The sequence below is a fragment of the Gorilla gorilla genome, chromosome 16 (genome assembly GCF_029281585.2).
Source record: "Gorilla gorilla gorilla isolate KB3781 chromosome 16, NHGRI_mGorGor1-v2.1_pri, whole genome shotgun sequence".
Taxonomy (NCBI): domain Eukaryota; kingdom Metazoa; phylum Chordata; class Mammalia; order Primates; family Hominidae; genus Gorilla; species Gorilla gorilla.
Genome location: NC_073240.2, coordinates 43,930,109 through 43,945,932, shown reverse-complemented (window position 1 = coordinate 43,945,932; position 15,824 = coordinate 43,930,109). Strand labels below are relative to the sequence as shown.

The 15,824-nt window shown below is 43.3% G+C and overlaps 1 protein-coding gene and 1 pseudogene across 11 annotated transcripts in view; both read right to left on the bottom strand.

The window, feature by feature from the left end:
* TMEM62 (transmembrane protein 62) overlaps positions 1-3,319 on the bottom strand; it is a 53,671-nt gene extending 50,352 nt beyond the window's left edge. For 2 of the 11 annotated variants that reach the window (XM_063698508.1, XM_063698509.1), the window contains exons 1-3: positions 2,774-2,791; positions 2,424-2,535; positions 1,143-1,280 (exon numbers count right to left, since the gene is read on the bottom strand). In XM_063698508.1, the coding sequence (XP_063554578.1) occupies positions 1,143-1,222 (80 nt within the window). In that variant the 5' untranslated portion in view covers positions 1,223-1,280; positions 2,424-2,535; positions 2,774-2,791. The other 9 variants (XM_031002082.3, XM_055363529.2, XM_031002083.3 and 6 more) reach the window with 9 other exon arrangements.
* Positions 3,320-4,361: 1,042 nt separating this feature from the next.
* On the bottom strand, positions 4,362-5,790 carry LOC101125541 (signal peptidase complex subunit 2-like; annotated as a pseudogene).
* Positions 5,791-15,824: the final 10,034 nt, after the last annotated feature.

The window sequence follows — 15,824 nt, the reverse complement described above, 5'->3', positions numbered from 1 at the left end:
CAAGACCCTGTCAAAAAAATAATAATAAGCCAGGCGTGGTGGCTCGCGCCTGTAATCCCACCACTTTAGAAGGCTGAGCGGGGGCAGATCATTTGAGGTCAGGAGTTTGAGACCAGCCTGGCCAATGTGGTGAAACCCCACCTCTTCTAAAAATACCAAAAAAAAAAAAAAAAAAAATTAACTGGGCAGAGTGGTACCTGTCTGTAATCCCAGCTACTCAGGAGGTTGAGGCAGGGGAATCGCTTGAACTCGGGAGACGAAGGTTGCAGTGAGCTGAGATTGCACTACTGCACTCCAGCCTGGGTGACAGAGTGAGACTCTGTCTCACAAAATAATAATAATAATAATAATAGTAAATTTTAAAAAGAAAAAATAAAAGCTAAGTTTTTAAAATTTGCACACAGTAAAATTCATTCTTTGTGACTTACAGTTCTATGGATTTTGACAAATATATAGTGAACCTGAAGTCCACCACCACAATCAAAATACAGACTAGTTCCATCACCACCAAAAATTCTCCATGATGCTTGTTTGCAGTTAATCTCTCTCCCAATCCCTATCCTCTGGTAACTACAATCTGTTCTCTGTCTATTGTTTTGCCTTTTCCTGAATGTCATATAAATGAAATCATACAGTATGCAGACTTACGGGTTTGCCTTCTTTCACTTAGCAAAATGTATATTTATTAAAACATCTGTCTGCATGAGTTTTGCTAAAACTCATATTTTTTCCATGTACAGAAAAAAGGACTGGGGGATGGGGGCAGGGGGAGGGATAGCATTAGGAGAAATACCTAATGTAGATGACAGGTTGATGGGTGCAGCAAACCACCATGGCACATGTATACCTATGTAACAAACCTGCACATTCTGCACATGTATCCCAGAACTTAAAGTATAATAATAATAAAAAAAAAGAAGCAGCATATGTCACAAAAAAAGGACCATACCAATTGTCATCTCAAAGGCTAACAATGATATTTGAAGTTTTAAAACCACATTATATAGTTGTATTTCAGAGATGTGACCTTTAGTATATGTAAATGTCCCACTTTATAATTTTACAATCTAAGTTGGAAAATCTAGGTTCCTGAAGAGGGAAAAAAACTCTTGTCTTTATTGTATCTGGCTCTTGGCTCTTACCATGATTTCCTTTGATATCCAGCCACTTGGTTTTTTCCATGACTCTTGTCTTCTTCAGAATACCCTGGTAGGTTTGCCATTCTACCTCATGCTGCCTGGATCCCAACTGTTCCTTTGTTTTGGCATCTGTCAGGTCTCCTGTAGGTTTACACAAGAATTGAATCACAATGCAAAATAAACTACTGGGGGTTCCATTTTTTTTAGATATGTACACTGAAGGAACAAGGATACTTAAAGCACTCAACGTGTATAAGCATAACTGCTCACGAGACCACCAATGTCCAAATCGAGCCATCTAAACTAACAAGATTTTCTCAGCAAGGACTTTGTTTCTTATAGGTTAGCAAATGCCTGTTCAGTCTCCTGTGATATTCGAAATGGGTTGTTAAAAAAATCTTTAAAGAGAACAGTACAAAATGCATCAATAGACTCTGATAAAATGAAAATGATTTATAAGAAATTCCAATACTCTGAGTGGGTGCCTAATATCTATGGCAACCATATTTTCCAAACCACAAAATCAGAATATGTGATTTGACCAAGTATTATTTTTACAGCAAGAAGCAATGTGGCAGGTGCAATTGGACAACAAAATACCAAAATTTATAGGGAACTAAACAGAAAACGTTTTATGGAGGCTCATCCATTAAATCAGAACTGATACCCTTTCATGTCAGCAGAGATGCTTCAATAAGGTGGATGAGTGATGAATTCCCCAGTAAGCAAGATAGATAGATGCTCCTTTAGCTTCTTCTCCCCACTACAGTTTGAAAGCAAATAAAGGGTTTGAAGAGTCTAGAAAACTCAAGTCATAAAACTATCAAAGGATGAAGAAAAAGTGCCCTGGGTCACCGGAAGCCTCAAACAACTGAAAATATAAGATTAATAATGTAAAGAAAATAGAAAAGTTAGCAAAAGAAGAGAACTTCTGATTCGTGGTTACAGGCTTTTCCCTAATTCTCACAACCAGAACTGTAACAACAACAAGAACAAAAACCAGATACAAATATATCAGACAACAGACTGACATGAGAACCAGGAGCCTTGCTTCTACTGCTTTGACAAAACCTTGCTACGTCAAATCATTTTGCCTGGATCTTGACTCATTCAGTTATCCATAGGCGAAGGGGTTAGAATGTCCAATCTCTTCCACCTCACAGAGCTCACCTGGGGCTGTGGCTATACTGATCCCAACGTCCCCAAAGTGAAAAGCCACAGCCCTGGCTAGAGTTCTACCATGCGGACCACAGAACACCACCACAGCACGGCAAGCCTCCCTACCTGTTGCTAGGACGAGAGCTGGTTGAATGATGTCAATAGTTTCAGAACAGAATTTCTCTAAGTCTACCGCTCTGCCTGGATCTCGAAACCTGCTCAGGTGAATGTCGGATATCTGCCGAAAACAGGTATTGAACAGAGAGATCTGAGCCAGGAAGAGGCAGCATGGGGAGGGGCGGCTCAGCGGCTCTCTCTGGCAGAAGGAAAAGGCAAAGAGGCAATGCATAACGAACCCCCCAGGTAAGGACAGGGCCAGCACTAGACAGAGCCTCGAGTTACAACCTGAGGTCCCCAGCCTGGAGCGTGGGGCCCAACACCCGCCAGGGTCCCACCGCACGGTGCCCGATCTGCACCTGCCTCCCGGCCCGGCTTCCCGCCGCGTCACCTGCAGGCCCCAGAAGATGTTGCTGTCTCCAGGCCCTGGCGCGGGGTGCGGCCTCCTGGGGGGCGCGGGGCGCGGCAGCGGCGAGGGCTGGCCCGCCAGGCCGTAGTGCTCCAAGAGCATGGCCACCAGCGCTGCGGCCGCCAACCCCGCGACCACCCTGAGAGCCAGCACTGCAGCCATGCCGCCCGCCCGCCGCGGCGCGGCCCTCGCTGATCCCGCGCAGGACCGCGCGGCGCTCCCGGGAGCCGCTTTGCCTGCACTTCCGGACTCTATTGTCGCAGGGCCAGAGCCGGATGCGGGGCCGGCGCCGGATGCGGGGCTGGAGCCAGACACTGGGCCTAGGGTGCTGCGCCCGTCAGCCGCCGCCCAGCACCTGCCCCTCTCTGGCCGCGCAAGTGACTGGGCTCGTTTTGCATAAGTAATACGATCACAGAAAAGAGAACCGAAAGTCTGAACACCAATGACGGTGGCCGAGTGGTGGCGGGGAAGGAGACCGGGACCAGTGGCCGGGAGGCGGGGGCTAGAGTCCTGGCTCCGCCTTGGTCAGTCACTCCTGACCTCAGTGGGTCGATCTCCTTACCTGTAAAACGGAGTTAGTAACATCTTCCGTGCGCACTTTGCAGGGTTGTTGTATCAAAGTGAGAATGTATGAGGACGCCTTTTAAATTGTCTCACAAATGTGGCAGGTGGCTTCCTCTGGCCCCTTCTGATTATTAACGTGCCTCCATAGGTTTTCTTTTCTTTCTCTTCCCCTTCCCTCTACCATTCCCCTTTCCTTCACTTCTCAGACAGGGTCTCTATCCCCCAGGCAGGAATGCAGTGGCGCGATCATGGCTCACTGCAGCCTCGACCTCCCTGACCTTAAGTAGCTGGAATTACAGGCTCGCACCACCACGCCCAGCTAATTTTTTAAATATAGTTTTTGTAGAGACTGGGATCTGTCTGTGTTGCCCGGGCTGGCCTCGGAACTCCTAGGTTCAAGCGATCCTCCCGCCTCCGCCTCCCAAAGTGCTGGGACTACAGGCTGAGCCACCGCGCCCGGCAGCATAGGTTTTCTATAGATGTAATTCCTATGTTTTGTGAAAGTTATTTTTCCCTTAACCTGATTTCTCATGCACCTGATTAAATAATATTGCAACACGGTAGTATACCATTCATTTAATAAGTATTAAATACTTCCTATGGGCCAGACCCAGGAGAATTAGATTCAGCCCTACCTTAATTTATCTAACAACTCCCTTATTGTTGATTTTTTAATTGTTTATTATATATTGCTGTTCTGAGTAATTTTTTTCACGTCTTCCTTCCTTTTATTGAAAAAAATTTTAGAAAATGGCAGTGAATAAAAGGCACAAACAAATCAACAGGGATATACTAGTGGAAAACACAATATAAAACTAACATGTCATTGGCTTCTGTAATTGGTTAAGAGCACAAAATGTAACAGGCAAAAGGTCTGTTTCAAACAAATTAAAAAGCTATGTGTTTTTTAAATTCTCCCCAAATCAGATATATACACACCCACAAAAATAGTGTGTGAAGGAAAACTGTCATACTCAAGAAGTCGTATCCTGAATTCTTCAAGGAAATACATGTGGAAATAGGAATTAACAGAGTCAGCAACAGATTAATTTTTTATTAATTGAGTCTTAAAATGCTACACGGCCCAAAGCTATACTATATAAAGTACTACTAGGTACAAAGGAAAGTCTGTACAGCTTTTAGCAAAACTGCTTTCCCAGAAAAGCAAATTAAAATAATGCAATCAGCAGACCCAGGAGACTACAGCTAGACATCAGAGCTACAACTTCTCATATCTGTCTCAGAAAATCCTATTTATCCAGAACAGACTAAAATTTCAGGACAAAACAGGGATTTTTAAACTTTTTTTACTTTATCCATTTTAAATTCTTTTTATCTCCGCCACCCCACAAACCAGTAATTCAGCAAGATCCAACAGAAAGAGGGCTACTTTTAGAATTGGCTATTTTATTTTTCTTTTCTTTTCTTTCTTTTTTTTTTTTTTTAGAGACGGAGTCTCGCTCTGTCACCCAGGCTGGAGTGCAGTGGTGCAATCTCGGCTCACTGCAAGCTCCACCTCCCAGGTTCAGGCCATTCTCCTGCCTCAGCCTCCCCAGTAGCTGGGACTATAGGCGCGTGCCACCATACCTGGATAATTTTTTGTATTTTTAGTAGAGACGGGGTTTCACCGTGTTAGCCAGGATGGTCTTGATCTCCTGACCTTGTGATCTGCCCGCCTCGGCCTCCCAAAGTGCTGGGATTATAGGCGTGAACTACCGCGCCCGGCCTTATTTTTCTTTCTACGGCGAGACTGTCATGGAGCTTGGATATTTCAGGCTCATGTGCATCCATGACCAGTGTCCCACTGTGATCAAAAAACTTAGCAATGGACTTGGTGAATTCGGCTTCCCGCTGCTGCTTTGTTCTCCCACTGATGAAGGTCAGCTTAGAGGTGTATTTGTCATCAAACCTTTTAAGACTGGAGGACAGTTGCCAAATATCATCAGGATCCATTCCTATAGGATCTTTCCTGTGGGCCACGAGAAAGATGCTCCTCTCCTTATATGAGGTATAAATGGTCAAAATCCCCATCATCATAAAATAGGATATGACGCACAAAGCCAAAATGGGTTTGGACTATGGAAAGGGGTGCATATAATCCCAAATCAAAGCCACTATGGCAAAGAAACAGGAGATTGTACAGATGGTAAGGCGACCATCAATGAGACCAAAATTCTCCACATATTTGTATTTTTCCAGAAGTAACTTTTTGGCAGAATCATCCAAAGAGTTTTTCACAGCTAATCCATCCCACTTGTCAATTTTTACAGGCTTATCATTTGTCTTCCACTTATCCAACAAGCTGCTATGGGCACTGCCTGTCCCGCACCTGGAACCACCGCCAGCCCCACTACTGCCTCCACTACCACCGGTTCTCCCACACTGATCAGCTGCTGCTGCCATCTTATCCGCTTCTGCCTGTTCTGAGTAAATGTATACACGTGTGTGTGTGTGTATATATATATACATATATATTATATATATATATATATATATATTTTTTTTTTTTTTTTGAGACAGAGTCTCGCTCTGCCACCCAGGCCAGAGTGCAGTGGCGCCATCTCTGCTCACTGCAAGCTCTACCTCCCGGCTTCATGCCATTCTCCTGCCTCAGCCTCCTGAGTAGCTGGGACTACAGGCACCCGCCACCATGCCCGGCTAATTTTTTGTATTTTTAGTAGAGACGGGTTTTCACCATGTTAGCCAGGATAGTCTCAATCTCCTGACCTCGTGACCCACCTGCCTTGGCCTCCCAAAGTGCTGGGATTACAGGCATAAGCCACTGCGCCCGGCTGAGTGAATATTTTTACACAAATAGTGCTCTTTAAAAAAAACTCCCTTTGAGTTTTTTCCTTGGGGTATGTTGTCAGTATTGGATTTATGCCAATTTCAATTAAATTGAATTTTCAATTTAAAATTTTCAATTAAATTTTGGAGTACCTTTGGAATAGAATACATTGATCTAATCAGAAAACATAAAGAAACATAAAGGTAAGTAGGCAAAGAGCTATAGTTCATTATCTTAAGAGCTTATGTAGGAGAGAGACATACATAAGTATGTTTAATATATGAAGAATATGATTTTTGCCACAATAGATGACCAGATATAAAAGGCAGGGGGAAAGTTAAAACTAGGAGAGAGAAGCTGGGCACGGTGGCTCACGCCTGTAATCCCAGCACTTCGGGAGGCTGAGGCGGGCAGATCACCAGGTCAGGAGATCCAGACCATCCTGGCTAACATGGTGAAAGCCCGTCTCTACTAAAAATACAAAAAAATTAGCCATGCATGGTGGCACGTGCTTGTAGTCCCAGCTACTCGGGAGGCTGAGGGAGGAGAATCACTTGAATCCGTTAGGTGGAGGTTGTAGTGAGCTGAGATTGGACCACTGCACTCCAGCCTGGGTGACAGAGCGAGATACTGTCTCAAACACCACCACCACCAACAACAAAAGCAACAACAAACTAGGAGACAGTACATCTTTGGAAAGAATCAAGAAAAGTTTAATTATGGAGGCCACATATAAAGGATGGGTAATATTTCTTGACTGGCAGAGATTGAGGTTGGGGTGGGTAAAAGCACTTTGCACTAAGACCTAACAACACGAACCAAAGCATTAAGATGAGAAAATGCAGGGCATGTTGCAGGGACAGTGAGTGTTTCAGTTTGGCTAGGCTATGCCAAGAGGAATAATGGTAATTAGACCAGACCCTTGGCTTGAGGCACATTGAGGAAGGCCTTTGTAAATGCCAAGAGTGAAGACAACAGAGTTCTGCTTTGGCAAGATGGATCTGGCAACGGCATAGAGAACTGGCTGTCCAGAGGATAGATGTGAGAGAGAATCCTGTTGGAAGGAGATTGCAATAATCCAGGTAGTGGGGTAATTACAAAGACCTGAAGAAGAAAGATGGGAGAATACAACATTGAGATTAGAAAGGAATAATCAGATGTAACAATAATTTTAAAAATAAAAACTATAGAACATGGCACCTGATTGGATATTCAAGGGAAGAAAATAAGAGTTTTGTTTTTTTTTTTAATAGTGCCAAAATGTGGAACCTAGTGACTGAGGGACCAGGGCTGTAATGTATGAATGGAGAGCATTACCCATATCAATAAAATAAAATTTTGGTTTTGGTTTTATCTAATACTACACCACTAGAAAACATGTGGAAGGATATTTTAAAACCAAATTTGGGAGACATGATTGAGATGATCTAATTTAAAACCCAAGGAATGTGGCATATGTAAAATGCATTTGCAAAAACCTTAGAGTATGGGGAACCCGCCCCCAATATTTCAACGTAGGTTCTTTCTATTTTCCATAAGTGTCAGCTGGCTGAGAAATAAAGAGAAAGAGCACAAAGAGAGGAATTTTACAGCTGGGCCACCGGGGGTGACATCACATATCGGGAGGACCATGATGCCCACCTGAGCTTCAAACCAGCAAGTTTTTTATTAAGGGTTTCAAAAGGGGAGGGAGTGTAAGGACAGGGAGTAGGTACAAAGATCACATGCTTCAAAGGGCAAAAAGCAGAACTACTAATAAGGGTCCAACAAAGATCACAAGGCAAACGGCAAAAGCAGAACTACTGATAAGGGTCTATGTTCATCGGTGCACATATTGTCTTGATAAACATCTTAAATAACAGAAAACAGGGTTTGAGAGCAGAGAACTGGTCTGACCACAAATTTACCAGGGCAGTTTTTCCCCACCCTAGTAAGCCTGAGGGTACTGCAGGAGACCAGAGCGTATCTCAGTCCTTATCTCAACCACATAAGACAGACACTCCCAGAGCCTCCGTTTATAGACTGCCCCCCAGGAATGCATTCCTTTCCCAGGATATTAATATTAATATTTCTTGCTAGGAAAAGAATTTAGCGATATCGCTCCTACTTGCACATCCATTTACAGGCTCTCTGCAAGAAGAAAAATATGGCTCTTTTTGCCTGACCCCGCAGGCAGTCAGACCTTATGGTTGTCTTCCCTTGTTGCCTAATCATCGCTGTTATTCTGTTCTGTTTCAAGGTGCACTGATTTCATATTGTTCAAACACATATGTTTTACAATCAATTTGTGCAGTTAACACAATTATCACAGTGGTCCTGAGGTGACGTATATCCTTAGCTTATGAAGATAACAGGATTAAGGGATTAAAGTAAAAACAGGCATAAGAAATTATAAAAGTATCTGGGAACTGATAAATGTCCATGAAATCTTTACAGTTTATGTTCCTCTGCCATGGCTCCAGCCGATCCCTCCGTTTAGGGTCCCTGACTTCCCGTAACATTAGAGAAACCTCAAAGATACAGGAAATCATTTTCTAGAAATGGGGCACAACAAGAGGAAGAATCATGCTGTTAAAGTATTTGGACAAGGTCCAAAGTCACAAAAGCCAGCAGTCTCAATTTCAGACACTGTACTCCAACCAAGCCACTTCACTCATGGTGTTCAAAGTGAATAGGAACAGGATATTATTTATTTAATGATGGTTAATGATTCTCCAGGGAAATACTGGTTTGACCAGCTAATCACTTCAATTCAGCATAAAAGGCGTCTCAGTTCCTGACAGTCAAAGCAGAAAGGTAAATAGAGTTCTTCTTATAAAGAAAGCAGGCAGCAATTCACCATGAAAGCAAACTTACCTAGAGCCAAAGTCAAGGGAGAATGTATCACTCAGACATTTTACAGTACAACGTACATTGTCACCAACAGCCATATATTGAATTAAGTGACTCTCATAAACATAAGATGCAGAAATTGTCTTTTTTTGGGCGGAGGGGGCGGTCGGGGGGCGGAGGATAAAGTTTTGCTCTTGTTGCCCAGGCTGGAGTACAATTATGGGATCTTGGTTCACTGCAACTTCCACCTCCTGGGTTCAAGCGATTCTGCTTCAGCCTCCCAAGTAGCTGGGATTACAGGAGCCCGCCACCACACCTGAATAATGTTTAAAAATATTTTTAGTAGAGACAGGGTTTCTTCATGTTGGCTAGGCTGGTTTCAAACTCCTGACCTCAAGTGATCCACCTGCCTTGGCCTCCCAAAATGCTAGCATCACAGGCGTGAGCCACTACACCCAGCCATAATTGTCTTCAAATCACTATCTTACTGACTTTGTTAAAAATACAAAAATATAGTATTAAATCGTTTTGTGAAGTCATTTATATAGAGAGCTAAAGTAATGTAATTAAAATAGGTTGCATATGTATAAAGTTTGTTTGTTTGTTTGTTTGTTTGTTTTTTGAAACAGAGTCTAGGTCTGTCTGTCGTCCAGGCTGGAGTGCAGTGGTACAATATTGGCTCCCTGCAACCTCCGCCTCCTGGGTTCCAGCAATTCTTGTGCCTCAGCCTCCCAAGTAGCTGGGATTACAGACGTGGGCCACGACGTACGGCTAATTTTTGTATTTTTTAGTAGAGACAGGGTTTCACCATGTTGGCTAGGCTTGCCTCAAACTCCTGGCCTCAAGTAATCCGCCCGCCTCGGCCTCCCAAAGTGCTGGGATTAAGATTATTTTTAATTATTTTTTTAAACTGTGGTAAAATAGGCTGAGCACAGTGGCTCACCCCTGTAATCCCAACACTTTGGGAGGCCAAGGCAGGCAGATTGCTTGAGCCCAGGAGATTGAGACCAGCCTGCACAACATGGCAAAACCCTGTCTCTACTAAAAATACAAAAAATTAGCAGGGTGTGGTGGGTGCATGCCTGTAGTCTCAGCTACCTGGGAGGCTGAGGTGGGAGGATCACCTAAACCCCGGTGATCAAGGCTGCAGTGAGCCGAAATTTTGCGCCACTGCACTCCAGCCCAAGCAATAGAGTGAGACGTTGTGTAATTCAGTGCAATTAAGTACATCCATATTGTTATGCAACCATCAGCCCTTAACATAATGGCTTCAAGGTTCATCCATGTTGTAGCATGTGCCACAATTTCCTTCCGTTTAAGGCTGAATAATATTGCATTGTATGTATAGACCACATTTTGTTTATCCATTCATCTGTTGATGGATACCTGGGTTGTTTTCCCCTTTTGGCTATTGTGTATGATGCTACAATGAACACTGGTGTGTACTAGACATTTTTAAAGCTTTTTTTTTTAACTTTAATTTTAGGTTTAGGGGTACAGGTGCAGGATTGTTATTCAGGTAAACTGCATGTCACAGGGGTTTGGTGTACAGATTATTTAGTCACCCAGATAATAAGCACAGTACCCAACAGGTATTTTTTTTTCTGATCCTCTCCCTCCTCCTACCCTCCACCCTCAAGTAGGTCCGTGTGTGTCATTTCCCTCTTTGTGTCTATGTGTTCTCGTTGTTTAGCTCGCACTTTTAAGTGAGAACATATGGTATTTGGTTTTCTGTTCCTGCATTAGTTTGCTTAGGATAATGGTCTCCAGATCCATCCATGTTGCGGCAAAGGACATAATCTCATTCTTTTTTATGGCTGTGTAGTATTACATGGTGTATGTGTACCACATTTCCATTATCCTGTCTACAATTGATGGGCATTTAGGTTGATTCCATGTCTTTGCTATTGTGAATAGTGCTGCAGTAAATATTTGCATGCATGTGTTTTTATGGTAGGATGAACTATTTTACTTTAGGTATATATGCTTTTTAAGCTTTTGAGGGAGCACTCCTTTTATTCCTTAACAAAACAGAAATTTGGGAAGAATTTCATCTAGGTAATCAATGCTCTTTACAAGAAACCTGAAACACCTGCAAAAGTAAAAAAAATCACAGGTCAAGGAATTTCTGACTTATTACAACATGGATCAACCTTAAGGACATTATACTAAGTGAAATAAGCCAGTCACAAAAAGATAAACACTGTGTGATTCCACTTATATAAGGTACCTAGAGTAGTCAAATTCACAGAGACAGAAAGTGGAATGGTGGTTTGCAGAGACGGGGAGGAAGTGGGGATGGGGAGTTAATGTTTAATAGGAACATTGTTTCAGTTTTGCAAGATGAAAAAGTCTGGAGATGGATAGTAGTGATGGTTTTACAGTATGGATGTACAATCGGCCCTCCATATCCATGGGTTCTGCATCCGTGGATTCAACCAACTGTGGATCAAAAATATTCAGGAAGGCTGGGTGTAATGGCTCGTGCCTGTAATCTGAGCACTTTGGGAGGCTGAGGTGGGCGGATCATTTGAGGTCAGGAATTCAAGGCTAGCCTGGCCAACTTGGTGAAACCCTTGTCTCTACTAAAAATACAAAAAATTAGCTGGGCCTGGTGGTGCACACCTGTAATCCCAGATATTCAGGAGGCTGAGGCAGAAGAATCACTTGAACCCAGGGGGCGGAGGTTGCAGTGAGACAAGATTGTGCCACTGCACTCCAGGCTGGGTGACAGAGTGAGACTTTGTCTCAAAAAAAAAAAAAATTCAGGAAAAGGCTAGACTCAGTGGCTCACACCTATAATCCCAGTGTTTTCAGAGGTCTAGGCAGGAGAATCCCTTGAGGTCAGGAATTTAAGACCAGCCTGGGCTGGTCTTAACAAAAAAATTAGCTGGCCATGGTGGTGCACTCCTGTAGTCCCAGCTACTTGAGAGGTTGAGGCAGGAGAATCACTTGAACCCAGGAGGCGGAGGCTGCAGTGAGCCACCATCATGCCACTGCACTCCAGCCTGGGCAACAGAGCAAGACTCCATCTCAAAATAATAATAAATGTATACACTCTATTTCTCTATTTTTCTCCATTAAATGTTTGTTTATTTTATTTATTTATTTTTTTTTTGAGACAGAGTCTCGCTCTGTCGCCCAGGCTGGAGTGCGGTGGCACGATCTTGGCTCACTGCAAGCTCTGCCTCCCGGGTTCATGCCATTCTCCTGCCTCAGCCTCCCGAGTAGCTGGGACTACAGGCGCCTGCCGCTGCACCTGGCTCATTTTTCTTGTATTTTTGGTAGAGACGGGGTTTCACCGTGTTAGCCAGGATGGTCTTGATCTCCTGACCTCGTGATCCGCCCGCCTCAGCCTCCCAAAGTGCTAGGATTACAGGCATGAGCCACCGTGCCCAGCCTGAAGTGTTTTAAAATGTACATTTCTTTGACCTGTTATTTGTACTTAGAATAACTTATCCTAAGGAAAGATGTGTGTGGAGACATTTACCAATAGGTATGTTTATGAAGGCAAAGTTTATAGTAGAAGAAAACCAGAAACAAACTACAGTAAAGGTTCCACAATAAGAGTCATAGAAAATAAAATGGCACATCCATACATGGGTGTAAAGGTGTTTCATGTTTACACCGGTGTTCCAATACTTCAAGATTCAAGTTGCTGCCATTTTAAAGTCATGCTCAAGGGTTCTCAATATCTACATTACCAGCAGACCAAAGATTAAGCAAAATGAAAAACAGTCTTTAATCTTAAAAGGCCTGTAATCCCAGCTACTTGGGAGGCCGAGGCAAGAGAATCTCTTGAACCCAGGAGGTGGAGGTTGCAGTGAGCTGAGATCACGCCACTGCACTCCAGCCTGGGTGACAAGAGCGAAACTCCATCTCAAAAAAAAAAAAAAAAGGAAGGCAATGTTTCTACACAAGGGATATACCAGTCCCATTCGAGATAATCTGGGAACTCTAGTCAATGAGCAAGATGAATAAAAGGCTAAGAATGATCACCTTTGCAAATGAAAGAGTAACAGGAAGCTGGGATATGATTTTACTAGAAACTGTAAAAATAATTGGCAACTTTTACAAATGGAAACCTCCAATTCCAAATGCTTAATACCATATTTATAATATTTTTACCTTTATATTTATTAAAGTCCTACCTGCACATCATTTACATTTTCTCAATTTTCTGAAGTAGTCTTTAAACACACACACACACACACACACACACACACACACACACACACAATGTGTTTTCCCATAATCTAGGACAAATTCATTTTATCCAAGAACTTGGGACTTGATCATGATTCTCTTTAGAGGATAGTCAAGTCCTGACAGTCTATACTGTGGAGCCAGGAGATGCCTCTCATTAAGCAGGGGAAGACATCGGGGCCAGGAGAGTATGACCTACTCACAGGACCTCGCGAGTTCGTGCCCGTATAAGGACACGCCGCCCTGTTCACCAATTTGCCCTGCCTCCTCCTGGGCGAGCGCTTCTTAGCAAAAGCCCCAGAGCGTCGGTGACATTCCCAGAGCCGGGCGGAGTATTCGAGAGGGGACCCACTCCTTCCCGCTGGCCACGCCCCCGGTCGGGGTTGGCGCGGTTTCCATGGGGACTCACACTGCGCTAAGGTTTCTCTCCCGTCATTCCTGTCAGCCCATGATATGATGATACCTCCTGAACACTGAGTGTGAGGAGCCGATGCTGGCGAGCTGGAACTGGGTCCCAGGGAGGCGGCCAGGAAAACGAGAGGCAGAATACCACATTAAAGGAGCGCAAGTCAAATACCTGGGCGCCAAAAACTGGAAGGATTTACGTTTGGACTTCAATGCTTAGGGAAGTGGGTGGGAGGTGAGTAGGGCAGAGAGGGCAGAGCCAGGAACAGGGAGAAAACCACGGAACTAGGTGGGACTCAGTAGAAGCTGAACTGGTAAACCACGGAACTGGGTGGGACTCGGTAGAAGCTGAACTGAACTTCACTATTCAGGGATGAATCAGGCGCTCTGGATAAGTGGCAACCCTCTTTACTCAATCCAGGCACTGGAGGTATGTGAAGAGAGGTCTGGGCTCTCCTGTCAGGAGCACTGTCAGGGGGACAAGGCCATGCCGTGTGGGGAACTAGTGGCTCTATTTCTCAATACTTTTGTTTTACTCAAACTATCCATACATTCAGTTTAAGGGGGCAAGTATTTCAACACATTTGCCGCTAAAAAGAAACCCATGTTGTTTACTACCAAGAAACGGTCTCAAGTGTTCCCCATTTACACCTTCCAGAGTAGTCTTTTTAATGCTGGAGCTCACTGTTGTTTTTGACCTCCTTATCTCTCTTGACCTGCCAATAGTGATGCTGTGGGCTTTCAGGATCAAATGATATCTACCGATTCCCACTAAGGAAGAGGTGAGACTAGCCCTCTCACAACGATCACAAGAAATGCTGCAAGGACCACTTTCATTTGTACTCCCAGACCCCATCCTTCCAAAACAATTTGTATCAGTTTTGGTTAGGTCAATATTCAGAGTTGACCTTAGTGTGACTGTAGAGTTTCTATTCAGAGTAGAGCTGAATTCTACCCTGAGTTCTCATTGTATAGCTAAATGATGATCATATTACAGGAAAAGGGGTAAGTAAACTTTTTCTGTAAATGGCCAGATAGTACGTGAGCCTTGTTACAAGTACTCAGCTCTGCTGTTGCACTGGGAGAGCAGCCATAGTAGTAGTATCTCAATAAAACTTTATGGACACTGAAATCCAAATTTTGAATAACTTTCTTGTGTCACAAAATGTTACTATTCTTTTGATTTTTTTCAACCATTAAAAAATGTAAAAACTATTCTTAGCTCAGGGAAGTAAAAAAATGACCATAGTTGGACTAATCACAGTTTGTCAACATCTGGCATAAACTATTAGCAGGTTGTTGCCTAAAATCTCTTTATCTCATCAAATTACTGTGAAGAGTTGTAGGCAAATAGGTATATTTTATTATGTAGAGATGATTATATTCAAAGATAAGTTATTTTGAACTTAAAATCTAGTATTTTAAGACCAAACTATTCAAACACAGCTAGAATTCACTAAGGAAAAGTTACAGTGAACATTGAAGAAAAAAATTAACACTTTAGTTTTTTTTGTTTGTTTAACACTACTCTTAATAGTTACTGAAAATTTTGGTATAACCAACCAACACACACACAAACACACACACATATGACCCCCTCACACCACCCCGATTTATGTTAATAAGACATGGCAGGGGGAGGGATAGCATTAGGAGAAATAACTAATGTAAATGACGAGTTCATGGGTGCAGCAAACCAACATGACACATGTATACCTGTGTAACAAACCTGCACGTTGTGCACGGGTACCTAGAACTTAAAGTAAAATAAAATAAAATTTTAAAAGACATGGCATAAGAGGATCACTTGAGCACAGGAGGTCTTGCTCAATCACCCAGGCTGGATTGCAGTGGCTCGAACATAGCTCACTGCAGCCTGGACCTCCTGGGCTCAAGCAATCCTCCCACCTCAGCCCCCTAAGTAGCTGGGACTACAGACACACACCATCCCACCTAATTTTTTTTTTTTTTTTGGTAGAGAAAGGGTTTCACTATGTTGCCCAGGCTGGTGTTGAACTCCAGGGCTCAAGCGATCCGCCAGCCTCAGCTTCTCAAACTGTTGGGATTATAGGTGTGAGCCACCCCACTGGGACCAAAGAGACTTTCACACAAATTGTTGCTATGGTCTGAATGTTTTATGTTCCCCAAAATTCATATGTTGACACCCTAACCTCTATGGTAGATGGTATTAGGAGGTGAGCCTTTG